The sequence below is a fragment of the Sciurus vulgaris genome, assembly GCF_902686455.1.
Source record: "Sciurus vulgaris genome assembly, chromosome: 12".
NCBI lineage: Eukaryota > Metazoa > Chordata > Mammalia > Rodentia > Sciuridae > Sciurus > Sciurus vulgaris.
This window is the reverse complement of record NC_136473.1, coordinates 1,361,583-1,388,347: the sequence shown is the minus strand read 5'-3', so window position 1 is coordinate 1,388,347 and position 26,765 is coordinate 1,361,583. Positions and strand designations below refer to the sequence as shown.

General features: G+C 57.3%; 1 protein-coding gene across 12 annotated transcripts in view; it reads right to left on the bottom strand.

Moving 5' to 3' along the window:
• The window catches only part of DISC1 (DISC1 scaffold protein), a 198,397-nt gene that overhangs the window by 48,864 nt on the left and 122,768 nt on the right, over positions 1–26,765 (bottom strand). For 5 of the 12 annotated variants that reach the window (XM_079107191.1, XM_079107199.1, XM_079107196.1 and 2 more), the window contains one exon: positions 7,679–7,739. In XM_079107191.1, coding sequence (XP_078963317.1) covers positions 7,679–7,739 — 61 coding nt within the window. Of the gene's footprint in view, positions 1–2,417; positions 6,451–7,198; positions 7,300–7,678; positions 7,740–26,765 lie in introns of those variants that run through there. The other 7 variants (XR_013758327.1, XM_079107200.1, XM_079107193.1 and 4 more) reach the window with 7 other exon arrangements.

Below are 26,765 nucleotides of genomic sequence, written 5' to 3'. Positions count from 1 at the left end.
TAGCGAAATAAACCATCCTGCAGTCTTGGTGCTTCCGGGGACCGTCACAAAGTCCTCTCCTTTAATCGCCAGATATCCACCAACTGGGGTTTCCGTTGTTGAGGCGATTAATCTTTAAGAGTTCTCAGTTCCCGCCCCAAATGCACCCGAGCCCCTCAAGCTGTGCTGCTCCCTTGAGTTCGTAAGCATCACCTGAGTTTGGATGCTGCCCAGGGCTGAAGTACAATCATCTTTAAACAGGCGACGGCTCCTTAAGAGTGAGCCACGGACAGTGCCCGGCACCACCTCTGCTGGGCGCTCCTGCCTGGAGCCTGCCTGGTGGTGTCCCCTGGATGACTTCCTGCCAACCTGTAGCTAACAGAGGAAGAGGAGCCTCTCTCCTCCAGCCCTGGTCAGCTGCCAGGAGTCCAGCCTCCGTAAGCAGTGCTGATGCTTAACCGCCTTCCGTGGGCAGAGAGACCTGTGCTGCTCCAGAGCCCAGAGGTCAAGGGCCCCTGCTGTACCCAAGAGTTGACCTCTGCCCACTTTCTGTCCTATTCCTCAACCTCATGGTCGTTTCTTTTAAAAACAGCCTCTTGTCCACTTAGGCAGGAAATATCAGTGACAAAGGAAAGGGGGACAGCTGACCTGTACCTCCCTCCACCTCAAGGCAGCTGCCCCACAGCACTGACCCTGCGCCTGGTGCAAAGCACTGGGAGGAAGACCCTCCAGGATACCCACAGGGCTCCATCTCACCCCTGGCTCCCGACTCCCGCCCCTGCAGCACTTGGCTCCCCACGGTCAGGGAAGGCAGCGCACCGCAGCTGATCTCCCACCCAGTACTGTCTTGGAGGTCCAAGGTCCAGGCGCCAGGCACGGGGCTCCGTGAGTCCCTCCCCTGCTCTGGGCTCAAAGCGGGAGCTCAGGACTCTCTGGGCCGCAGAAATCCCAGCAGGAGCCACAGACCCACAAGCAGCGTTTGCCCCAGAAGCCCTCCCCTGCCCTGCTCTGGGAACCTCTGCCAGCTACAGCTCCTCTGCCCCACACCAACGAGGACTCGGCTTCCTCCTTCCTCTTCCTTCCCGCCCTCTGCAGGAGGTGCCGACAGCAGGCCTGAGGTAGGCAGCGAAAACGCTGAGCATGCGGATAACTGAGCCGCCTGGCGACCCTTCCTGGCGCCCTTCCTGGGGAGGACGCTTTGCCAGGGCAGCAGCTGCCGGCAGACAGGGCGGCAGGCTTCCCTCCACTTTTGTAAAAGAAGTCCGCTTCTTTCAACGTAGGATGCTTTTATTTCGTTTTCACTGTGCCTTGCTGCAACTAAAGAATAGCGGCCATCGCTCATCAAGCCTTGGTGCATGACGAGCATTCTTCATCCTTTTCTCTATCAGCCCATTTTTATGATGGGAAATTGCGTCTTGAAGAGGTTTGTTATTCTAGTGGAGGCCCAGGGCCCAGATGAGGCCCCTTCAGAGCCCCTCCCCACAAGAAGCCTCCAGACTGACCGCAGGTCACCCTGCCAACGTCAGGCAGGGAAGAGGGGCAGGTGTGTGGGAATGCTCAGGTCCTGTCTTGGTTTTGAAGTGATGGCTCAAGAGAAGGGAGACCTTTTATTCTAACCCTGTGCCTCTTCTTCAGCCCAGAACCTTCCCACTGTGCCGGGCCCTGCGGAGGCCAGAGGACCAGGGCTGGGCTTCCTTCCTGATGTCCTAATGGGGAGTGGGCCTCCTCCTCGGAGCTCAGCGCTCTTTCAAAGAACTAATCCCGTCATGTGGGCATTTGGGAGGAAAAGAAGCTATTTGAGTAAGAATTCATCGCTGGCGTTTTAGAGAATGAGAGCACCGTACGGAATTATAAGGCCGATGCAGCCTGTGAGGACTGCAAGTCGTCTCCTTTGCATCGGCCTTGGAAGTTGTCACTCAACTGACTTGGTATCTAGATACAGCGGGGAGTCTGGTCTCCACCTAAACGTGACAAGACCTTCCCTATTTTGCTTTCTCCTTCCTTTTCACTCTTTTCAATTGGTGCCATCTTGTTACGTTTTACATATTTCCTTTTCTGTACGTATGCTCGCTAAGGCATCGTTATTTTAAGTACACTTAAGATTTTTCTGGTGTGAGATGACATAAGGTAAAAATCAACCAAAAACATTATTTATATACTAATTTATTGATAAGTGATTTTATTTAGTGATTTATATAATAATTTATTAAATTAATGAGCATATAGAACTTTGCAGAATTAAGTGATTTTCATTTTATCTGTTTAGACTTAAAATCAGTAAAGCATTTTCCACCCTTGTTTCTCTTTGAAAATCAAACACTCCAGCCAAATGGCTTCCAAGTTCGCTCAATGAGTACTCGCAGGACAGCTTTCTGTAGGATTGAGTTACCTGGCTCAGACGGGAAAGGGCCGCGGCCCTGCCGCCACCCACGCAGTGAGCAGCAGCCAGGTGAGGGCAGAGCCTGGGCCACAGCAGGCAACTGATGCCTCAGGGCCTCCAAGGACACAGGCCGAGCCAGAGAGGCAGAAATCGCCTGCGAATCAGCAGGGTAGAGGGCTCCTGCCCAGAGACCAGGCCTCAGGCAGGGACAGAAAGTACGCCCCAGTCTCTGCACCCTCACCCTCGTCCTGCCAGGACAGACACAGAGCTGAAACCATCCCCACCTGCGCACCGAGGTGACAGAAGGGGAAAGAAAGGGTTGCCCCCCTTCCCCTCTCTGAGGCTACAGAGGGCCCTGGTGGAAAAGCTGGCCTGCAGGGCAGGGGTGTGTTCAACTTCCCCAGAGGGAAGGCGTCAGGCAGTGGCCACCAACCGAGCAGACACACTCCGGAGTTGCTCCTCAATCCCTGCCCGGAGGCCGCAGTGGCAAGCACAGGTGAAGCCGCCTCCCTCCTGGCCCCCACCCTCCAGCCTCCAGTCTGCCTCGCTCACCTCCTGGGCCCATTTCCCGTGCTCCTCCTCTGCTAAAGACTGACTAGCTCCTGCTTCCTTTTGTGAATGTGGGGACAAAGCAGGCTGCTGGGTGAGGGGACACTTGCTGTCTGTGAGACTGGTTCAGTAATAGGAATAAGAAAATGGTCATTCTCTCCAGCACTGTCTCTGAATTTTTAAATGACCTCTGCACTTGGAAAGAAAGAATGCCCGCGAGCTCTGGTATCCATTTCATACCTGACAGACACGAACGACAGATTCATATGTGACATTCTTAAAGGCGAAAATCTCACTGGGTGAAATGGAAGCATAAATATTCTAAAACTTCCTTCCCACTTCCTTGGAAATAGCTGTTCTGGTGACCCTATCTTCAGCCCAAACACCTGTCTTCACCTGAGTATGGCAGGTGGCCATCCACCCTTGTTCTTGAGTGTGACCAGGAGGCCCCAGGGAGCCTGGGGAGGGACAGGCCTGGGTCTCAGAGACAACAGAGTGTTCTGCACATGCCCAGTGCTGCCTCTGCTGGAGGCTGCTCCCTGGGAAGTCTGGCCGCGCCTTAGTCTTCCCTCTGCCACTCCTGACCCTGTGCCCAGCTGATGTGGAAGCTCAGTACCATTTTGCTGGATTCTTCCCATTCATTCAGGAAGCTGTCTGCCTCTCTGGTTTTGCCAACATCTGGAGAAAAAACTGAGTGTGCACACAAAGGGGCTGAGAAGGGCCCCAGGCAGAGGTGGCCAGGGTCCTGTCCAGTCCTGCTCACACCTGTGGCAGTCTCTGGGTCCCTGTCAGCAGGAGAGTTCACCCAGCACCACACCTGTCCACCTATCCATACGCACATTTCAAGATTATCAGAAAAGCTAAGTGTTATTTTTTAAAAAACTGCATTGCCTTTAGAGGAACTTGTCACCTTTAAATGTCAGAGTGAATTTCAGGTGAGACCAGGAGCTCTTAAGAGTTCCTTCTAAAGCCAAGATGGGCCTCTGCAGTTTTCCAATCACCCCCAAGCTCAAAGCAGGTTTTAGTGATTTTTCTGTTTTCTTTTCTGATTATAAAAGTGTGATTCACACTCAAACACTAGAGAATCGCAAGCAGAGCGCCAGGAAGGAGAAATAACCCACAGTCCACAAAACCACAGCTGTGGTTTGCAGCAGGTCCATCTTTAGCCTCAGGGAAGACCAAGCAGAGTGCACGGGTGAGTAGAAAGAGGAGAAACGCCACCATCGATCCTGCTCACGAAAGATCCCACGGGTTTACCCCAAACCAGTGCAACCCGCAGCAGGGGACACCAGCCAGAGATGGGGCTTGCTGTGCACAAGGAATTCCTCTTTCACGATGGTTAGAGATGTAAGATATGAGAGCAATGAAAAGAAGAAGCCCATCTACAAAGTCAAGGCGGAATGCTTCGCTTGACCGTTTCATACAGGAGGGCAGCAAAGAACACATAACAGCTGAGAAAGTGGAAACCAAAGCAGTTCAGCCACGAGGGAAATGGAGCTTCATGGTCCCCTCTGAACAGCAGGTCTGGAGGAACAGCATACGCGGCCAAGGAGCTTCAGCGCGGGACTTCCTGTTGCCACCTCTAATCTCTCGTCATTTCCATGGAGATCTGATGGCCGGGCCATGGGTTTGGGCCTTTCATCTTCTCAAACCGCCTTGGCTTTGATTTAGATTCTGACAGTTAAGCAGTGTCAAGAGGTGATTGCTACTGACCCGTGCATTTGTTCACCACATCACTCTAGGCTTGCCATGTGCTGGATGGCACGCGCCCTCCCGGGGCACCAGGCTAGCAGGGCGTGGACTTCACCTGGAGCACCTTAGCCTGCCAAGCAGATGGCCCCTGCAAGAGACCGCGTTCTCAGCGGCCAGTGTGGTACCCACAGCAGCAGGGGCTGCAGGCTTTGCAGAGGAGCGTGTGCCGTGTCCTGGTGTGTGCGTCACGGGGCGGCAGGGTCTCCACAACAGTGCCGCTGCACGGTGACTCAGGGAACAGGGAGTCCAGCAAGCCTGGTGCCCCGGGCGCCCTGTGGGTGGGGACAACTGATGAGACTGGGCCAGAAGGAGCAGCCCGCTCGGGAGCCCGGCAGGTGACGATGTCAGCCCTGGTGATGATGTTAGCAGCAGGGCCGGCCCACAGGGGAAAGGCCATTAGGAGCTGCTCCACTGCCATGTGGGAACAGGAGGGACGCTCTGAGAGTGACCACAGGCTCTGACTATGTGGCCGGAGCAGAAGGAGGCTCCTCCGCCAACAGGCGGAAATTAGGCAGAAGCCCTCCAGCAGCGTCTCCCCTGTGGAGGAAGGGGTGGGAACCCACGGGCACGCCACTCCTCAGGCAGTGACCACAGCCCAACCTGCTTAAGCATGAACTGAAGTCGCCTTAGTGCCCATCTCCGCTCTGTGCCACTCAGGTCCCCTGGGGCTGCGGTGGCCTCCGTGCTTCTTCAACGCTCAGGCTCACTGACTTTCCCACAGAGAAGGAGGCTGAGCCCTCTGACTGCACCCAGGGTCCAGGTCTCTGTATACCTAGAGAGTGACAAGGCACGAGTGGCCATCTGCATGTCTTTGGGACTGCAACTGGCCGGATCTGAATCCAGCTGTGCTGACCTTTAAGTGCATCCTCTGCAACAGCTGAGTGGGAGGGCAGGGGACCAGCTAGTTCTCAGTGGCTTTCTTTCCAAAGCCCTGTTGGGCCTCGGGATGCCACAGTCAGTAGGAACGGGTAGCAGGGACTTCCGACGTCATCTGCCACCTGCCTGAGTCACGGCCTTGTGATATGCATTGAGCGGTCACCATGACGCAAACCACGCAGGTGCAGAAAACCGTCCCTGTGCGTCAAGGTGTTGGTTTCCTTGGTGAGGAACTGAATGCGAGGACATCAGGGGAGATGGTCAACAGGGCCCCTGAGCACAGCCCTCACCACTGGGGGACGGCACTGCCACACACGTTCAGCAGTCTCCACTCCTGTCTGGGCACCTATAAAACGGCCTTCTCAGAGGGTCCACACCCTGGCAGCCTGGTACTCCTGCCCCACTGGCCACCACCCTGCCAAGGAAGAACGTTCAGGCCTTCAAGGTGCTGATGGCTGTGGTTCAAGAGGCCAAGGACAGGTGGCTTCAGGGAAGCAGCGTGGCTGAAGGGGCAGGGAGGGCGGCGGAGGTGAGGAGAGGAGATGGGGTGTCCACAACCAGACTGCGTTCATTGGTCCGTTCATTCCACCATCCACACACGCATAGGCTTCTGGGCACCTGCCGTCCCTGAGGACTTGCTCCTGGACGAGACAGGCCACCCTGCTGGGAAGCCCCAGGCAGCCCGCAGAGCACGGTGCGAGCCCCCTGCACAGGTGTGTGGAACCACAGCAGGTTCCAAAGGAGACACTTAACCCCGAGGAGCAGGAAGCGCTGGACAGACCAAGGTCCTGTGGTCTGCAGCTGGGAAAGGCCTCGGAGAGCACCAGGTGGCAGGAGAGGGCAGGAGCAGCCTGGCATGTAGGCCAGGTGCTCTCCCCACTGAGGCGGTTCCTCCTCTGGGAAAACTCAGAGGCCTGGAAAGAGTAGGAGACCTGTACAAGGGAGCAGAGTGGATGGGTGGGGACGGTGACCTCGAGGATGCACAGGTCAGGCAGGAGAGGCTGCGAGCCCAGGGAAGGCCTCTGAGCATGAGCTAAGGACAATGGGCAGCCACGTGCAATGCCAGGCACATACTTAAGATGCACGCTTGGGGCAGCACGGAACAGAGGGCAAGGGGTCACTGGCAGCAGGGAGCTGCGCCACAGAGCTGGTCATTCCCCAGAGAAGACAAAGCACAAGCAGGCAGAGGTCACGCTGGGAGGTGTCCAGGAGGCAGGATCAACCAGACTCGGGGACTGAGGGGACAGGAAGGCAGGGAGCCAGCCCTGGCCCAGGGTTCCTGCCTCAGGCCGAGCCACACCCAGGAGCAGGCACCTCCCCCCAGGCCCCGACCACTTCCAACAGGCTGAGGTGGGGGAGGCAGGGAACTGCCAGGCAGAGGGTGAAAGGACTCGCCTTCCACACAGGAAAATAAATCCTGCCCCTCCGGAGCAAGCACCCGGCTTCCCCTGAGCAAGCCTTCCACCGCCTCCCAGGGAGGCCTGACAGCCCAGGAAAGGTCCCAGGCATGGCCTATCTGAAGAGCTAACCGCTTCCAAAATAGTAGCAAAACATCCCCCTAAAACCAAATGCCTCGCAGGGAGGAGAGCGCATTCCACATTCCCACACGTGGTTCCTTAATCAGGAGCAGAGCCCGCGCTGGCTCCCCTCTCAGACATTCACTCGAGGAAAGCCAGGAACATCTCCACAAGCCACAGCGGCCCGACGGTCCTTGCGTCTGAATTCCCAGCTGGGTTAAAAAAAGGCAACCAGGAATGTTCACGCTGGTTGATTCAGGATTCAAAACAGAACCTAAGATGGGTTTCTACATTTTTCAAGCCATGTATAAACAGATTCACAGTCTGCAGGACCCCTTCAGACATGGCCAGCGGGGAGCGGACCAAGCACGAGTGCTGAAGCCCATTCTTCTCCTACTAAGGGACACGAAGGCTCCTGTGTGTCTCCGGGGACACAGCAAGCCTCCTGGGCCACTTGCTTTGTCAAGGACAAAACCTGGGTGGAGATAGCTGTATGGCACCTGCTCCCTGCCCCCGGGGACCCAAGGACTTTTGGGGTTTTCTTCAGTACCTTACTGCGGAACCTGGCGAGCCCTGGTGGGCACTCCCACGGGCTCACGAGGACGCTCCCGAGTCCGCTCCTCACCTGCGCAGGTTCTCCTCAAGCACCTCCACGTACTTCACGGCCTTCTCCTTCACACTTGCTTCTGCAAAACACAAGTCCAGCGTGAACGCCCCTGTGGGGAAACAGAAGCCAGAACCACGCAGACCTGAAGGCCAAGGCCACGGGATGGTGGACGAGCTTCTGGTAACAGCGGCCTCCTGTGTCAGGAAATCACGAGGCCCGTCGCAGCACAGCCTGGCCTCCTGCGCTGGAAGGAGGCTGAGGCTGCGGTGTCAGGGGGAGGCAGAGATGGGGGCACCCTCACCGCACCGCCCTGCTTGTTCCTTCCAGGCCACCTGCTATGGCTCCACGTACCTCCCACCTGCAGGCAGCTTGGTCACGGGGCACAGGGAAGAGAGCAGAGAGTGGAAGAACCCCCACTACAGAGATCAGGGGCCTCACCAGCGTGGCAGAGGACCCCAGACCCATTCCCTGGCACGACCCTCCAGGGAGAAGGATGGGCCCAGTCTCCAGTGAAGTCGACGCAGCGCCCCAGCCACCACACAGAGGAAGGAAGCCGACGAGCACTCCGCGCGAGGAAGACTGTGCCCAGGCAGCCTCCGGGACGGGCCTCCTCCCCAGGCGCCGAGAGAGCACTGCAGGGGAGGCGCTTCCCGGAGGGGCCATCGAGGCGCCTTCACCGCTGCCTGCATTCTGACGCCATCCGTCCTCCAAGGTGGCCACACCGAAGGACTCACTAGCAAACCTGGGGAACCTGCCGGGCAGAGGCTGCCGGCCCCGACCGGTGCCACGGAGTCGGGGTCCTAGACTGTCGCTGTGTGGCTGGAGTGGGGTCAGGTATAGGTAAGAAGCTCGAAATGCACCCTGAGATTCCTTGCAAAGAAACTGGCATTTAGACAAAAATTAAAACACTAAGAAGTTCTGCTTCGTTACCTCATAGAAGAGGAAAAGATACTTGGGCAATGAAACTGTTGAAGTTGGCCTCTCATCTTGGGTCTTGCTGGCCTGATCTGCAAATGTCCTAGCGTTAAGTACTTTTCCAGGTGAATTGTCCCATATAACCATCCCTCAGTGTCCCGGAGGTGAGTTCCAGGACCCTTCCCAGAGACCAGGGTCTGAGACGCCCACGTGCCTTCTATCAAAGGGCACGGAATCTGCATGTGAGCTGCACACACCCTCCTGTGCAGTTTAATCCTAGATTACTGACCGTGCCTTAGAGCATGGAAATGTCCTGTGAACAGTTGGGGCACTGACTGGGATAGAGACCAGGGAAAGGTCACTACGTGTTTAGTTCAGACACAGGCTTTTCCAAATAGTGTCAGTCTGAGGCTGGAAGAATCCAAGGATGCAGCCCCACAGATACGAGGGCCGACTGTCCTTTAACACCTACTCCGTGCCAGGTACGGTATGCGTGTGGGGATCGGCGGTCATCGTGAGGGTCTACAAAGCACAGCTCTGCTCACCGGCTGATCTGGAGCGGCACAGCAAGTCCTAAGCGGAAATGCTCATGCTGCTCCACATCCACGCACTCGGGAGAGACAGGCGAGGGGAAAGCGCGAGACTGCTGCTTCTGCGTGATGCGTCCTACGCGGGCGACCATCTAGAGTAAACGCAAAAGTTCCGTGGACATGAGCAGGTGATAAGCACTGTGGCAATTCCCAGACCAGAAGGGGCCAGAGCGGTGAGAGTGGGCGTCACTGGGAAGGTGGCGTCGGAGCAAAAGCTCGCAAAGAGCAGGGCTGAGCGTTGGGAGGAGCAGGGCAGGTGGAGGAGCAGCCAGCCTGAGGTCCCAGGGCAGGACTCCCCGAGTGCACCACAGAGTGGCTGCAGCCAGGTGCTCCTTGGAGAGAACCCAGGTGCAGTCACAAGGCCACAGGGGCAGACTGCACTTCCAAAGGTGGCCCCAGAACACTTCCGGCCCAGACACTTTCCTAGAACCTTCTGCTTCCCATCCAGAGGCAAAGCCCATTCCCACTCCCTGGAATCGGAACAGGCTGTGGCGGCCCCACCCCCGAGTGTGAGGGGATTCCATGCAACTTCTGCCTGGCTCTTTCTCCTGGGAGCCGCCACCAGGTCATGGGAAGCCCACACCCCACGGAGCCACGTGCAGGTGTGTGCCGATGGCCAGGCACAGACCTCAGCCCGCAGCAGCATCGGCCCCAGACGCACCTGACAGGCCATCAGACGCTGTGCCTTTGCACCCGAAGGACCCAGACGTCACGGGACAGACGTGATAGCCCACGGCACCTGTCCAACTTCCAGACCCTCAGAACTCAGGGACACGGTTGGGAGTGGCTTTAAGTCACCACATTTGGCGACACCATGCTTCGTGGCTGCAGGAACCAGAAAGTGCTGCAAGTCCCAGACAAAATGGGAGATGCTGCAGCATGAGCTGGACTGGCCCGTGGCCACCAGGCTGCAGGCTCACAGAGGACAGGGAGCAGAAAGGCACTGGGAGGTCCATGCTCGTCCAGGGGAAGGCCACGGGCCGAAGGGGAGGGAAAGGGGTCCTTGTCCCTCACCACCAAGGGGCCACGGCCAATTCCCTGTCTCAAAGACCACGTAACAAGAGGAAGGCATAAGGGCTCACTTGGCCAGTTCTAAGTCACATGGGCCAAGGACCCAGGGAATACCACGGACCATGCTCAGTCGACAAAGAGCGGACAGGTGTGGAAAGGCAGAGGCGCGGGAGGGGCGCCACCCAGCGGTCTGCCATGCAGACCCCTCTTGGCCTCCGGGTACAGGCAGGACATGGCCACAGGAGGGTCTCACACTGAGGGAGACCAGAGCATGTCTTTCTTCTCACTCCTTTTCCCCTCTTCCTTCCTTTCCTTTCCATCCCAGGTTCAACAGAGCAGGCTTCCATGAGATGGTGACCCCATGAACCAGGGAGGGGCCACAGAAAAGGCTGGGTGCCACGGGAGGTACTGGGTACGATGGGAAGTGCTGGGTGCCATGGGAGGTGCTGAGGGCCACAGGAAGTGCTGGGTACCATGGGAAGTGCTGGGTACCAAGGGAGATGCTGGGTACCATGGGAAGTACTGTGTGCCATGGGCAGTATTGAGTGCCATGGGAGGTACTGTGTGCCATGGACAGTACTGAGTGTCATGGGAAGTTCTGGGTACCATGGGAAGTGCTAGGTGCACAGGAGGTGCTGGGTACCATGGGAGATGCTGGGTACCATGGGAGGTACTGTGTGCCACGGGAAGTACTAAGTGCCACAGGAGGTGCTGGGTACCATGGGAAGTCTGGGCACCTCAGGAGGTGCTGGGTGCCATGGGAGGTGCTGAGTGCTATAGGAAATGCTAGGTGCATGGGAGGTGCTGGGTACCACGGGAGGTGCTGGGTACCATGGGAGGTGCTGGGTGCCACAGGGATGCTGGGTACCGCGGGAGGTACTAGGTACCACGGTGGGTGCTGGGTACCATGGGAGGTGCTGGGTGCCACGGGGATGCTGGGTACCGCGGGAGGTACTAGGTACCACGGTGGGTGCTGGGTACCATGGGAGGTGCTGGGTGCCACGGGGATGCTGGGTACCATAGGAGGTGCTGGATGCCACAGGGGGTGCTGGGTATCACGGGAGGTGCTGGGTGCACAGGGGGTGCGGGAGATGCCCGTGTGCAGGAATGCTAATGGAACAAAGAAGAGGGGACGCCAGGTCTCCTGGAAAGGCAGGAAGCACCTGCGTCTCCCTCGCCCAGCACTCTGGTGTCTGGTCCAGCCCCACCAGAGTGGCCTGCACATGACTGGGTGGATGGACCCAGCTAAACAACCCTGACTGGCGTTTGAATGTGGGACTCTGTGAGAACACTTACGGAGTGTAGGCCACAAACACAAGTCCACGGTGCAGGTGTCCAGTCTGGGCCCTCTTCACACAGACACTGTGCTCGGCCCTACCCAAGTAGGACTCCAGGGACGCAGCAATGGCCGGGGCCAGGCGCTCACTCTCCCCGCAGGGCACAGCAACCTTGTCCGCAGTCTCCATCAGAACCCAAACCTGAAAACGTCCCCGTGGGCCTGATGGGAACAGTAACCACGGCCCTGCAGTACCCTGCAGGGTAAGCTGGAGATGGGAGAGCGGGAGTGGGCCCAGGGGCTTCAGTGGGTGACACCCTGCATTTGGTGGCAGAGGACAGCAGTGCTGGTCACGGACACAGTGCAGGAAATGAGCAACCCGGGGCAGACCGGCCGTGAGGTCGAACAGCGCACAGCTCCTGGGAACTGCAGTGAGTCAGGAGGGCGGCAGGTCCCCAAGGCACCACCCCAGATGTGAACGGAAGCCAGGGTTCTCATAGCGGGTCAGTCGCACGTGTTGTCAAACACTGGCCGTTTCTCTGAGTGTTAGACAACAGTGTAGCATTGAGTAAGGCCCAGCCTCACTTCATAGAAACAGACACCAGACTTCAAATACCAATATTCAAGGCTCAATTTAGACAAAATTGATTTCCGTCTAGTAAAAGGAAGACATGAAAGACAAAGGTGAAACTCTAGAATCCTGAAAATTTTTCAAGTATCCAACACATGACTCCCTTCGAGTTAGCAGAAGGGCCTTGTCCGGTTGGGTAATTAAACCACACACAAAGATGAGGCAGAGACCCAGTGCCAACGGACATCCAGAGGTCAGCTGTTCGGAATGCGGACCAGCAGCTGCACTGCCCCAGCAGGTGGCCTGGGAAGACGGCAGAGTCCCTCCCCGACAGTGCTGCTTGGTGACATTTGACCAAAGGCAGGATGGAAACGCCACCACTGCCCCGAGGCCCAGTTGGTTTTGCTGCTGGTGCTGAACCAGCATGGACCATGGCACTGGGGACCCAGCAGGGCAGGTGAAGTGGCGGCTCAGCCCGCCCGTCCTGGAGCCCTGCGAGGGTAGGTTGAGCTGACACGCTGAGGGATGCTGCCTGTAAAGCAGCCTACCAGTGCCCCACTCCACAGGGGTCAGGCAGCCAGGGAGGGGTGGGCACAGGGACACCGCACATCACAAGAGCCTCCAATGCGAATTCACAGCAGGGGCTCCGTAAGGGACATGGAATGAACGGGAATTCTCGGCACCAACCGAGAAAGGGGCGGGGGTTCCAGGAGGAACTCAGGAGGGATCAACGGCTTGTCCACCACCTCTCACATCCTCCCATGAGCCAGGTTCCACGTTGACATCAGGTTGCAGAGCTGGACGCGATACAGCCACAGGTCTGGCGACAAGGACAGCCCCACCCACCTGTGCACACCCCTGGGGCCACGAGAGCCCCGATGTGAGGGACTGAGAGAGCAGCTTCAGGATGGAGGGAGACGCAGCCCAGCCAGGTTCATCCTGAGGCCCGGAGGAGGCCTGAGCTGGAGCCCTGGGAGGACCTCCCAGGGCGGGGATGTGGGGCAGGCGAGGATGGAGCAGAGCAGCCACTGCTCAGACGGGGAGGGCCGCGCTCCAGCACAGGGGCCAGCTGCCCAGCCAGCCACCAAAGCCGGTGCCCCCTCCGCCTCCACTGACCGCCCTGTGGGAGGCGCAGGTGAGGCTTTTCCACAAGACGCCACCCCTGAGAGCTCTGCACAGCAGCCCTGGGCCCAGAGCCCACCTCAGGGATAGGCCAGTCCTCTGCTCAGGTCTGCAGAAACGGAGAGCCGGCGGCCAGGAGGGAAGGAGACCGAGTAGGAAGCTCTGCGGGGCAGGACGCTCTGCAACCTGGCCAGCACTCACATGCTGCAGCCAGGAAGCCCCGGTTCACCTGAGGAGCCCGTCTCCAGCTAACGGGCATCACAGAACAGTCGTCCTCACACCCCAGGAAGCCCCGCTCCCACAGGCAGACTCCCGGCACCCTCGAAGCCTGGGCCTAGTAAACCAGCAGGCATCAGAGACAGAGGGGAAACCGATGCCGGCAGGAGGAAAGTCGGCCAGGAGCAAGAAGGCTGTCAGCACCCGTCAGCTCCCTTCTAGCCCTGTGCACACCTGGCCCACCTCCCCAACCAGTGGAAAGAAGCCCCTGCCCACAGCGGTCCCGCTGACGCGGACGGCTCACTGGGCTCACGCTCTGCTTTCCAGGATGCGACTGAAGGAGCTGGGCCTGGAGACTAAAGCCGATTGCCTTGCCTCCAGGAGTACACGTGTGAGAAGGGCCTCCTCCTCGATTTTCCCTTCCTCCTCCCCTCAGCACAGCTCACGTGCACACACAGGAGCACACGCATGCACACACACATACAAGCAAGCACACATGTGTACACACGCACACCCATGCACAGGAGCACACATGCATACCCCCACACACACATGCACACCCACACAAGCACACACATGTGCACATACAAGTATACCGGCACACACATACACACATGCACACCTGTACACACACCTGCAGACACAAAGCACTCATGTGTACACACACGCATACCTGCACACATGTACACACATGCACACAAGCATACACATGTGTACACACATGTACACACATGCATACATGAGCAAACGGGTGTACATGAACACCCACACACAGGAGCACATGCATACACACCTAATCGCACAGAACACACCTGCACGCACAAGCACACATGTGCACCCATGTACACCCACACATGTGTGCACACATATATGCCCACACACAGGAGTACACATGTTCACACATGCACACATGAACACCCATGCAGTCGCACACACAAGTACACATGTGCACACATGTACACCCACACACGAGCACACACGTGCAAAGGAGAATACACATGTGCACACACATGTGCATCTGCAAACTTACAAAGGAGCACACATGTGCACACATGTACACCTGCACACATGTACACACATGCATGTCCACACAGAGCACACTCATGCACACCTGCACACACAGCACACACATGCACAGATTGAATTCTCCTCCTCCTTCTTGACAGAAAGGAAGGCAACCTGAACCTTGCGTTTTAAAATAGAAAACTCTTCTTGAAATATTTGCTGTTAAAAAAATCCAGCCTGCTTTTCTCAGGCTAAAGAAAGCAACCTCACAGCCCAGCCGGCAGCACGCTTCCGTCTGCCTCATTCCTTCATTCAAGTCTCACCACGGTTCTCTAAATCCCCTTCCAGCATGACAAGGCCGAGGCTGAGGGGAACCATCTCGCAGAGTCAATGAAGCCCACAGGTCCAGCTCGCTGGATGCCAAGCCCATGCCTTTGACCAGCTCACACCCGTGGCCAGTGGCCAGAAGTCACGTGGGCCTCGCTGGAGGAATTCTCAGTTCATAGGCAAGAACTTGCCTGGAGTAGGGGCTCCCAGGCGTGACTGCGAGTCCCCTGCAGGAGGATCCTGTGACACGTAGGCGGGGGACCGAGCCAGCTCCCCACACCTCTACCTTCTGGCCCAAACCAGGGATGCAATGATTCCCAAGTCATGAAGGCAGGTGCCAGGCAACCATGGAGAGTTCCTGCACCAGAGCCCTGAAATCACTCACCCTGGCCGCCCTAGGCTGCCTGCCTTGCCTCGCCCACTCCATCCCGTGCAAGAGACAGGGAAGGCTCTGCCCACCTCCCCTCCCTCTCCTCCTGACTACCCATCTTTCCTGCCTGGCTCTGCAGAGCGCAAGGGCCCCACTCCTGGAACTGAGAGCACCCAGCTCCCTTCCCGGTGGTAGGGGTCTCCTGAGATGGGGCCTTGCCACACCTGGATAGCGACAGAGCCTGCACTTTAACATCTGTGGGGCCCCTCGCCCATCCAGTCATCTCAAGTGCTCTGTGTGTAGCGTACGGGCCAAGTGCCGTCTTTGCCCCGGCCTTAGCAAGGAGCCTGCTTCTACCCACATCTGCAGTTCACTGATGGACGAGGGAGAAGGGAAGAACAAGCATCAGCAGGCTGAGCGCCGTGAGCAAGGAGTTGGAAGTAGTGACAGGGAACGCAAGGAGTTGGAAGTAGTGATAGGGAACGCGTCCTCGCCTCCACCAGGGTGCAGGCGTGAGTCTCGCCGATGAAACCCGCTGGACCACTCCAGGCAGGCAGCACCCTCAGCACCAGGGCGTGGGGCCAGGAGCAGCCCATCCGCCTCTCAGCGTCCCGGCTCAGCGCCCCAATGCTGGGCATTGCACGTCTGCCTATTGTATGCTCCATGTGCATGCAGCAGAGCTGGGGCGGGCAGAGAAGGCTGGATGCAGAGCTCAGACAGGAAATACAGTGCTGCCCGCCACAGGCCTCTCTGCCACATCCCTGAGGGGCAGCGTACAGTTTCCAACACGGCTCTCCCCACTGGAGAGGGAGCCCACATACCTTTGCAGCCCCTGCACTGGAGTCCCTGGGCCTTGGAACAAAAGCCCAGCCCCCTGCAAGACCTGCAGGTGCTGCCTGACAGCTCTTGCCTGTATGGTCCCTGTCCCCTCTCACCCTGGTCTGCCCCCTCACCTCTTTAGAGCCCTTTCCCAGCCTCTGCCCGCGAGCCCCTCCTGCCCCTCCCTGCCAGGGCTTTCCTCTTCTTTTCAGCCTCAGCTCATGGTCCCCTCCCCTGTGGACACTTCCCTCCAGTCGCTGGCAGATCTGGCCCTGGTGACTTTCTTCTGACCCTTGACAGTGGACTCCGAGTCCTCTAACAATGGTGACTTCCCTGATTTTCTCCTACTGGAACTCAGGTCTCACAGGGACAGCATATCAGCAGCAGGTGGCTCGCCCCCACGGTGGCTCCTCCCCACCAGAGGCTCGTTCCTCGGTGGTTTAGGCACTCTGCTGCAGAGCACCTGACCTGCTTTCCTGGCCACTCTCCTGGATCCCACTGTCCTTTCTGGGAGCAGAGAATGGCGTGTGGGGCAACACCCTGGAGGTGAGCGCACGTGGGGCTCTAGTCATCCCCAGGGAAGCACGAGGGCCACTGTCAGGCACGCACTGGCACGTGTGGGGTCACCAGCCCTGATGGCACCGGCACTCAGCCCAGAAACCATCACTGAGACAGGCAGAGCAGCCGCATGGACGCTATGGGCCCATCGGTGGCTGAACCAAACGGCCACCTGGGAACGGGGATGCGGGACCACAGGCACAGGGAGGCAGGCACCTGTACCCTGCTGGCACATCTCACTCTGCCCTCACCCGGGTGTGGCAGAGCCAGAGGACCGGGACTCCGGGAGGCAGAAGGAAGGTCAGCCATAACAGGCTGGCTGGCCCCGGCCGCCCACAAGCTGGGAGGTGAGCAGCCAGCATCCAGGCAGGAGCGAGTCTTCAGCCTGACCCGGGAAATCATATTGGGACAATGCTAATGTGAAAATCTGGACACGCTGACACAGACCATGGCATGCAGCGTCTCTGACCGTTCACGGCAGTGTCCTCCCTCCCTCCTGCCCCCGCCTCTCAAGAGCACCAGGTCCATGAGAATTTAAAAATAGCCTAACATGGATTTCAAGTAGAGTAAGCTAAATGAGCCCAATTTTCTATGCCTTTCATTTTAAATTATGCGCTGAATGTCGAGAAGCATAAGGCGTGAGCGAGGAGGATGCGACATTTAAAATCTAATTTTCAAAAATCAGGTCCTAAGGCAGAAGAGTGAAAATGCATTTGCACATATAATTGCGCCTGCAAATCGATACTGGCAGCACCCGTGCCTGGCTGGCCCGTGCAAGGGCCTGGCCCGGGCTCACAAAGCCACAGGAAGCCAGTTCGCTGGCTCGGCGGTTCGAGCTGAGCCCTGCCCGGTGCCAGCTGGTGCACCCCATGCCCAAGCGGATGCGCTCTGGGCTCACAGCCTGGAGCCCCGTGTAAGCTGGTGAGGGAGGCACTCTGGTAACACGGCCTGCGCCACACGGAGGGCAGAGGGGCGGCAGGACGGCAGAGCACAACTGAAGAAAGGCCCTTCTCCAGGGAGGTGGGGGAGTCAGTGCCCTGAGCCCAGCCCGGTGGAAACCTGCCGAGAGCCGGAACAGGGAGGAGCCAGCGGCAGCGTGGCCAGGAGCTCACGTGCAAAGACTGGAAGCAGGCGGACAGCGCAACACCCAGGCTGATAAAGACTGAAGCCAGGCACGGCAGCAGCCCAAAGCCGGTGTGGACGCGGATCAGAGGGCATCAGGAAGGGCATGCAAACCATTCCCGCGAGGGACACGTTCTCCTGCAAACCCAGTGTCCCACAGAGGTGGGTGGCATGGCCCCGATCCTAGCCCATTCGAGTCACCGTCCAGCCGTTCAGAGTGGATGTAGGGAATGGGATCGGCCCTACGAGGGTCTGCTGATTGCTGCCATGCCGCAGGAGGCCGGGAATCGGACAGCGCTGGTGGGATGGACAGGGTGCCGTGTGGACTGCGTGGCATGACCTCGGCCATCTTGAGTCACAGACAACTGCCGCGGCTGTCCCTGAGTAATCCTGGTTGCTTTCCCTGCACAGGCTCCCAGGACACTGAACAGAGTGGTATGTGGAGCTTTAGCCTGGACGCTGGGGCCAGGAATGTGCCCTTGCTATCAGCTGGAGATAAACCAGGTCTGTCCACCTCTAAGTCACTTTTTTCCTGTACCCCCCTCTTTCTGATCAAATCCCAGGGTCCCCCTGGTCTAGCTGCAGCCTAGGGCCACCTTCCATCACTAAGTCCCCAGCAAACTGCCCTCTGCAATCCCAGACCTGTCTGCTTTGGTCTTGGGCACCAACCGGGCAGCCAGGCACACCCTGGACAGGGCCGTTTCAGAACAGGGTGGCGAGAGGTGTCTTTGACCAAGACACGACAGAGAGAGCGTCCATGCACGTGGCAGGGGAGGCGCCAGCCTGACCGGGCCTCGGGTTGGCCAACTGGTGGACAGCACCAGAGAAGAGCCAGAGAGGATGGGAATGAGGGGACATTCTTGGACTCTCTGACGTTTAGAGCTGGTGTGTCTGAACAGCTGTGCCATAGAGGGTGGCTGAGGGGCCAAAATCAGAGAGGTGACTAGCAGGGATTCCTCACGTGTCCGCACAGCCCAGAGGGTAGTGGGCCACTCAAGGTGAGGGACATCTCAGGCAGGGATTCTCCAGGTGTCCACACGGCCCAGAGGGTAGCGGGGCCCCTCAAGGTGAGGGATGACTCAGGCTGCCACGTGCTTGGCGGCTTAACCACGCCCAAGAGCTTCTCTCCTTCTGTGATCGGGGTCCACACAACAGGCTGGCTGGCTCCCTGCTTGGGCCTCGCAGGCTGAACGAAGGTTCCTTTCTGGAGACTCGGTGCAATCGGCTTTCAAGTCTCACAGGATGTTGGCGGATTGGCAGAATGCAGTTCCGTGCCCTGGGTCAAGGTCCCTGTCTGCTTGCTTCATGGCAGCTCCCAGCTCACAGCCCCTCCCTCTGTACCCAAAGCCAGCAATGGCTTGAGATCTCCTGGGGCTTCCAGCCCTGCTGGCTCTTCTCCTCTTCTCTCCTGCATCCACCAGGGGAAGTGCTCCACTTCCAGGGCTCAGGTGGCCAGAGTGGGCCCACCTGGCCATGCAGGATGGTCTCCCATCAGGATCCACAAGCTTCCTCATCTGCATCATCCTGTGGCCTTGGGGTACAATGTCCTCACAGGTGCTGGGGTCAGGACGTCCTTGGGGAGCCGTTATTCTGCCTCTGGCCTTGGACGTCAGAGTTAACAGAAAAGGAGGCTTTGAAAGATGGGGCAGAAGGAGGAGCCAGCAAAGACAACGATGGAGGAGTGGGCAGAGGAGAGGACCAGGAGGGGAGTGTGCAGCTGCCGGTGGAGAACAGGGTGCTCCCAAAGCCAGCCGTGGACCAGCTGCTCCCACAGGGCTGGGGAAAGATTGCCTGGGCTTTGCAGTAAAAAGACATTGGTGACCCACAACACCTTCACTCACACACACACACACACACACACACACACACACACACACACATGCATTTAGAAACCCCACCAGGTGCTGGAGCTCCCAGCCCCACGGCAGCCCCAGCCTGCTGACGCTGGGCTCCTTCCGCCCAGAGCCTTCTCTACCCTCAGTGGTGCCCCAAGTGCCCTGCCACCCACAGCCTGCACAGCGGCAGCCGCCTGCCCCTCCCAGAGCAGCGGGCAGGGCCGGCAGAGGGAATGACGTCTTAGTGCTGTCAGGCCAGCAGGACGCAGGACCTCATCAGCCTGGCAGCAAGGTGGACGGGAGCCAGCCCGGCCTTGGTTCCACATGCCAGTCTTCCTGCTGCAGGGAAGGGAAGCGCCTGCACACGGAACCCAGCGCTGCCCCTCGATCTGCCGACATCGATCCCCCGGTACCCAAAAGCACTGAACGCTGCAGAAAATCTATTCCCAGCCCCTCAGGGGCCCAGCATTTGTTTTAAGCATTTAAAACGCATTAGGCTCGACACCAGAGTGGCTAATAAGTTAACGTCCTAGGTATTTAGGAGGAGGGAGGTATAAAATTATTGGCTTAAAACGATCCCAGTGAAACCATTTCTTCTAACAAGATCGTCAGATGCACGTTTCCAGTCAGCCGTACATAACAGCTGAGCTGTGTGACCCGTGGGGATCGGGTCTGCCGAAGGGCTGGGCCTGGCAGGCTGCCGAGCCAGGCTGCTTCTGCCCAGTCTGCCCTGTGCTGAGGAGCGGAATCGTCTCTTTCCTGATTCTGCCATTGGGCCCAGAGAGCAGCGTGCAGCTTCTGCTCATCATGGACACGCTACAGACACGGGGCGGGACCCTGGCGCCTTTGGCCAAAGAGAAGGGAAATAGGAAGTCTAAGCCCAATTTTTGGTTCTACAGAGAGCATCAGAAAGGCCCTGTGTATCACCTGAGAATCCCGTCAGGGTTCCTCGTAAGGGACCGTGGGAATACGATCCTGTTTCGAACTGGGAAATTCCTGTGGATGCGATTCCTGTGCGCTTGTTCTGAAGAGCCAGTGTCGAGATTCAGAGGCACATGGGGCAGCGGCCTCAGCACCTTTGCAGTGGCCGCTGTGGGACACCCATTCCCAAGCCCTCGGGGCAGGTCCGCCAGCCTCTGTGTAAACGGAGGCCTGCCACACACCTCCCTGCCAGCTTTCCACTCTGCCGTACTGATTACACACACCTTCCACACTACCTTCCCCCAATAAGATCACTTAACACTCTGTTACTGTGAAGAACGAACGCACTGCTGCTCTGTCCCTCTCCCCCGTGGCCTGGAGGGACGGAGGCTGCTGCACGTGGCTGGGTGTCCTCACAGTGACCTGCACATCGCTCTCCCTGGGGCACCCACCTCCTCTGCCCACCCCAGCTGGCCAGTGGCAGTACTGCTAAGTACCCAGCTGCGCAGCCTTGGCCCAGCTGGGAGCTCAGCTCCCTGGGCGGGCTGGGTGGACCCCTGGTCTGTATGGGAGACGCAGAGCACAGTGGGTTGAGCACTAAGGCGGGGCACCAGGATGCCATTACTGCTCAGGCACAGAGCATCAGGGGCGCTGGGGGTCAGCACAGGGCGTCCAGGACTTTCCTGAAGTCGCCCCTCCCTGGTGCGGCCACCGTCATAAAGGGAGCCCTCTGCATCCAGTGCCACCCATCCCCGGCACTGTGGCCACACTGAGGGCAGTCCCTCCAGTGCTGCAGAGGAGGCAGTGGTAGACGGTTCTAGCCACCCCACGGCCTGCCATGTGCACAAGTAACATTCAGCCAGGTGAGCTGTGTGAGCCTCGTGCCAAACATTCTGGAAAGTTCTACCTGGCCTGTGCACTCTATTAATTGCTGTGTGCTGTACACTCCCGTACACTCGTGTTACTGAAAGATCCAACACACACGATTTGTATGCTTTGTTTCATAGGCAACTCAAGGAATTCTTGCCATGGTTTTTTTTCTTTTTGTGTGTGTGTGTACTGGGGATTGAACCCAAGGACACTTAACCACTGAGCCACAACTCCAGCCCTACTAAATTGCTAAGGCTGGCTTTGACCTCACCATCTGCCTGCCTCAAACTCCAGAGCTGCTAGGATTACAGGTGTGTGGCACACTGCACCTAGTTTAAGGAATTCTTAAGGACAAGCTTAAATGTGCTTAATTACTCTTGCCTTTTAGCCATAATTACTTTACTTCTCCCTACACACTTGTGTGTGAGAGTGTGTGTGCACGTGCATGCGTATGTGTGTGCGTATGTGCATGTGCACGTGTGTGCATGTGTGAATGTGCATTTGCATGTGCATGTGTGTGCACATGGGTGCGCGTGTGTGCACGTGTGCGTTTGTGTGTGCACGTGTGTGCACACATGTATGCACATGTGTGCTCCTGTGTGCACGTATGCGTTTGTGCATGTGTGTTTGTATGTATGTGTGCGTGTGTGTGTGGTGCTGGCCTGGTGCATGCCAGACACATGCTACACCACTGAACCCCACCCCTGACCAGGCTTTGACCTCAGAATGCAGCCTAGTGTGTCACAGGCCTCTGCTGGCTGAAATGGCTGGCCAAGGCCACCAGTCCACACCAGAAGCAAGGGTCCGGGTGGCCGGGTGTGGCTCGCTCCCACGCCCTCCTCTGCACCTGTCCTTGCATGCGAAGAACAGCGTGTGCATTTGTGAGGCTTTCCCCACCTTCAGCCCAGTTATTCTTGCTTTGGAAAATTCTGGATCTGAATTTTGAGAAGTTCTTTAAAAAGTCTTGCTTTTCCCTCCCCGATCCTTTGTGTATTTATTTCTTCTGTGTAAATAACAAAAACGAGAGGAGTTACCAACACTGTTCCCAAGAGGGTGGCTCCCCGCTTGGAGACCACACGCATATTAAACAACCAGGTCATGCCACAGTCCCCGGATGCTTGCTCAGTGCACCACGGAAGACCCGGGGAGCAGGCATCTCATCCTGGGTGTTAAGATGCCCCCAAATGTCTTTGGCACATTGGCAGGAGCACAGAGCACCATGAGAACCCAGGGCTGCCCGGCTGACCTCTCTGGCTCCGACTCCAGGAGTTGATCCCTGCAGGCTGCTCAGACGCAGGCAGCAGCTCCTTTCTTGGGGCTCCCCAAGGCTCTCTATGTCAACTCCCGTGGAAGACACAACCCAGTGCATGCTCAGCCCCTCCGATCAGGCGGCTGGGCACCCCGTCACCACCGGCTCCCTGCAGACCACCTGTCTGGAACTCAGGCTTCGGTCATGAACCGAGGCAGCTCCCAACTGCCAAGTGTGGGGCCACTGATTCCACAGCAGAACCAACGAGCAGGACGGGTCCTCCACACAGGCAGGGAGAAGGCAGGCAGAGCGCTCACTCACGCGGGCGAGGGCAGCAGCTCAAGAGGAAGCACACGAGGACCTCATCGCGGGGCTGAGGCCACTCCCAAACCATTCCCTGTCTTCCTCCCACTGTGCACCGTGGCACCAGGAATACGCAGACACCTCCAGGTCCCTACCCTCGCCTCAGAGACTCCAAACCCGCTTCCAGGGAGCGGCCCACACAGCGGCCCTGCATCTGTCTCCACCTCTAACGTGGAGCCTGAGACTCCCGCCACATCTAAAGGAGCGTATTTCAAAATCTAACCCAGCGGGAGGCACAGACGCAGGGTCAACAGGAGAGGGGGGCTGCAGAGAGACGGTGTCCACAGGCCAAAGGGCACGTCCATGCCACCGGCCTCACGGCCACTGCCTCCTGCAGGCTCTCTTTTCCTGCTGGCTTCTCTCTCTGCACCTCACTTTCTTCCTTGTCTCTTCCTTCTGCCTTTTTTTCAGAAATGTCTTGGGATGAATCTCAGCCTGGCTGGAGGTTGGAAAGACCAGCTGACCCTTGCTTCTTGTCTTCAGCCTCCTCTTTAGAGCCATGCTGGAGCCAGGACCAGGGGCCGTGGGGGGCACAGAGAGCAGCTTTCCCCAGATGGCTCAGGCCCCAGTGGAGGTGCTCCGTGCCCACCTTGGCCCCCAGCCTTGGAGGCCAGGAGGCCAGGCCAACAACAGAACTCTGGCCAAGGAGGGAACTGCCCACCTCTGCCCCATGTATCGGGGTAGTAACTACAGCCAGACTTAATTTATGGCACCAAGTCTTCTCCACTAAAATATTTGGAGAGATACATCTGATTTTAAAAGATGCTGGGTTGAAATAAACTTGGAAACTGTTTTCTAGAAATTCACGGAGCTCCTCACAACACTCAGATGTGCTGTGAAATGTCACAAAGCCAGGGATGAGGACGGGTGCTTCAGGAGAGGCAGCAGGTGACCTAGTCAGAATGGCAGGCTGCTTCAAAGGTGGGCATAAACGAACGGATTATTTATTTTGTGCCAGATATCATAAGGCTTATGATTATTGCTATCTATCTGGTTTTGCTTTCAAAGCAAGAACCCAGAGCTGCTGTCATGGATTTAGACTGTCCCCTGGGGCCTGTGCAGCAGCACGCAGAGGTGTGGCCTTCAGGAATTGACTAGGTCAGGAGGGTTCTGACTCGTCAGTGGACTGACACGTTTGTGGATTCATAACTCAAGTGAGTCGGGGGAGGGCATTGTTATGAAAGTCAGCCCCTCTCTGCCTCCCGGCCCCCACCAGGGGTGCAGCTCTGCTCCGCCCTGCGCTTCCTGCCATGTTGCCTCCCCGTAGCACGGAGCCGAGCCACTGTGGGCTGAGACCTCTGAAACACTGAGCCAATGTAAATATTTACTCTTTCAAATTATTTACCTCAGGCATTTGGTCACACTGATGCAAAGCTGATGCACATCTTCTTACAGCCAAATGACAGCAGAGTGGAAGTGGCGAAGAACCCAGCTGGCCCTCAGGCTGGCAGGATGAGAGCTGCGACTTACCAGCTCATCCACCATGCCTGAACAGGCCCTTGGAATCTCTGCACCCCAGTTCCTTATCTGAAGATTGGGACAGCTCTGTCACTCAACTCTTAGGGTGCTGCAGGGGTGGAGGAGATCATGGGTCCCCCGTGGTAAAGACAGGAGTATAAATTGAGCTTCATTTTTAAACCAACTTCACAACTTAATCAGTCCTCTCCAGGAATGAGAACCAAAAGCATGACATGTTTTCACCACTATAAGAACAGAAATTTTGAATTTTAGGATGCTAACACTAGATAAATATTTAATGCCTCCATCAACGCAGGAGAAATTATTATCCATTTTAGGACTGTTTTGCAGTCTCAGTTGGCTTAGAACAAGCGTAACTGCCTACCTCCTGGGGAGGCAGTGGGCAAGGAAGGACAGGGCAGGTATGTGTGGCATAATCCCAGAAGTGTGTGCACACCAACTACGATGAGAATGGTGTCTTGGAGGCACGTGGTACCCCTGAGGCACAGTGAAGGGCAGGGGCTGAGGCATCAGAAAAGTTGAGAGTCCAACACAGCCCCGTCATGCACTCACTCAGGCACACTGCTGAGCCTCAGATCCACTTCCTAGCAGGATTTCCCAATGTACTTCGCAGGTGTTCCACGAATAGCTTGTTGGATTGCCAGAGCTGTTACCCCTGCCATTCTGCTCCCTCTGATACAAACTCAAGACACATCTTGGCTGTGCTCCATCAGTAGTCCTCAATATTTCTACGTAACAGCATTCCCCACCAACACCCTTCCTCTCGCTACTTAATAAGGCAGTGCTAACTGTGCAGCCCTGAGAAGACGAGGGACTCATTGCCACCTGGTAGGTTACCTTGAAGTGTACATCTTCCTCCTGAGGCTTCTGCTCTGCATAGCTTCAGGGGCTCTACTCAGGGACTTCCCTGACCTCAATGAATAGATGCTAGGCACTGTGCTTGCAATTTGAACCTCTGCCACCAGAAGTCAGTGCTGAGCTCTCCACAGCCATGAGCAATAGATACACAGGGAAAGTCACAGGTCAGTGTCAAACCACACAGTGGGTCCTTGGTGGGTAGTGGGGTCACAGTGTATCAGAACAGCACAGATGTTCTGTGCTCTGGAAACAGCCTATTGGATTTTGGTTCATTTGTTCTCTCGGTCACTGAGTCAGTCAATACTTATTCCTGCCAGGAACCAGTGAGTCAAGTTTTGCAAGGGCACCCTCTCTAGGTCCTGTGTCATGAGTAAGTCCCTGGGGACCTTCCAGTGGATGCTCATGGTGACACGAGCACATCAGACAGAAAGCACATGCACAGACTCACCCCACCCGGGACCAGGACAGTACTTGCCAGCCTGGGCAGGTGCAGGCAAGGACTCTGAACAGCACTGACCCTGAGGAGTCCAGCCAGAGCGGGCTTCTTTTGTGTCAGGGACTGCCAGCAAGTCAGCACAGCCTTAATGCACGGGCAGTTCAGCTCAGTCTGGTCCATGAGAACCACCTTGGCCTCCTGAGAAGCCTCTCAGGACTCAGCTAAAGAGGGTTTCCAAGGGTGTGACCCAGCTCAGTGACAAATATTCATAAGTGGACCAAGGGCAGCACGACCAGAGAAGTGGCCTGCTGACCTCGTGGTCATCAGCCAAGGTGTGGGAGGGTGGTGGTGGCTTTGCCTGTGGCTCCTGGGAGCCAAGGACATCCTGAGTGGTCACCTAGTTTCTGGGCTTCTCGAGGGTGACATGACACATTCCTACAACAAGTGCCAGCACCTGAGTTGAGCACCTGGGCACACTCGCTGCCCCAGGGAGACCCATTCTGGATGGTGGTTAAGGCTGCAGAGCAGCCCCCTAACCCCACCTGGGGGCTTCCGGCTACGTGGGTGGCAGGAGGACTGTTCAAGGACTTGTGACCTGAGCGTCACTCCCTGGTGTGGGTTTCTGTGCCTCAGACTTGATCTCAGACTTGACCTCGCTGTCCCCAGGGTGGATCAGAAGGACAGCAGCAACCTCGCACCCTTACAGGAATATTACACACGAGAATACCCGCCATGCACGCGGAGGACACACCAACCAGGAAAGGCGGGGCGGAGAAAGTCTGCAGCAGAGCCAGGCGGCCCGCCTGCTGCAGGCTCCCGGGAGCTCTGGGTGGCCCCTGGGCCGCCACTTAGGTCTCCTGACCTTACTTCTCTTATCTGTACAGCTAAGGGGCCAAATTACACCATCACAAACGTCCTTTCTGGTCAAACGCCAAAGAAAAATAATAGGAACGTCCAGTGGTGCTATTTCTTAAAGCCTTTTCAAACGGTTTTTCCTGTCCAGTGAGAGTCTGGGGATGGCTGTTCCCGACCCACTCAGGGCCCCGAGGCTCCCAGGTAGCCCACACCCTGGGCTGCACTTCCAGAGCAAGCACCGCCCACAAGCCCCGCTGCCACCAGGCTCTGGCCGGTCAGCAGCCAGGGGCCAGCAGCCTCCTCTCCAGAGGCTGCTTGAGTACGACAAGCCTGCCAA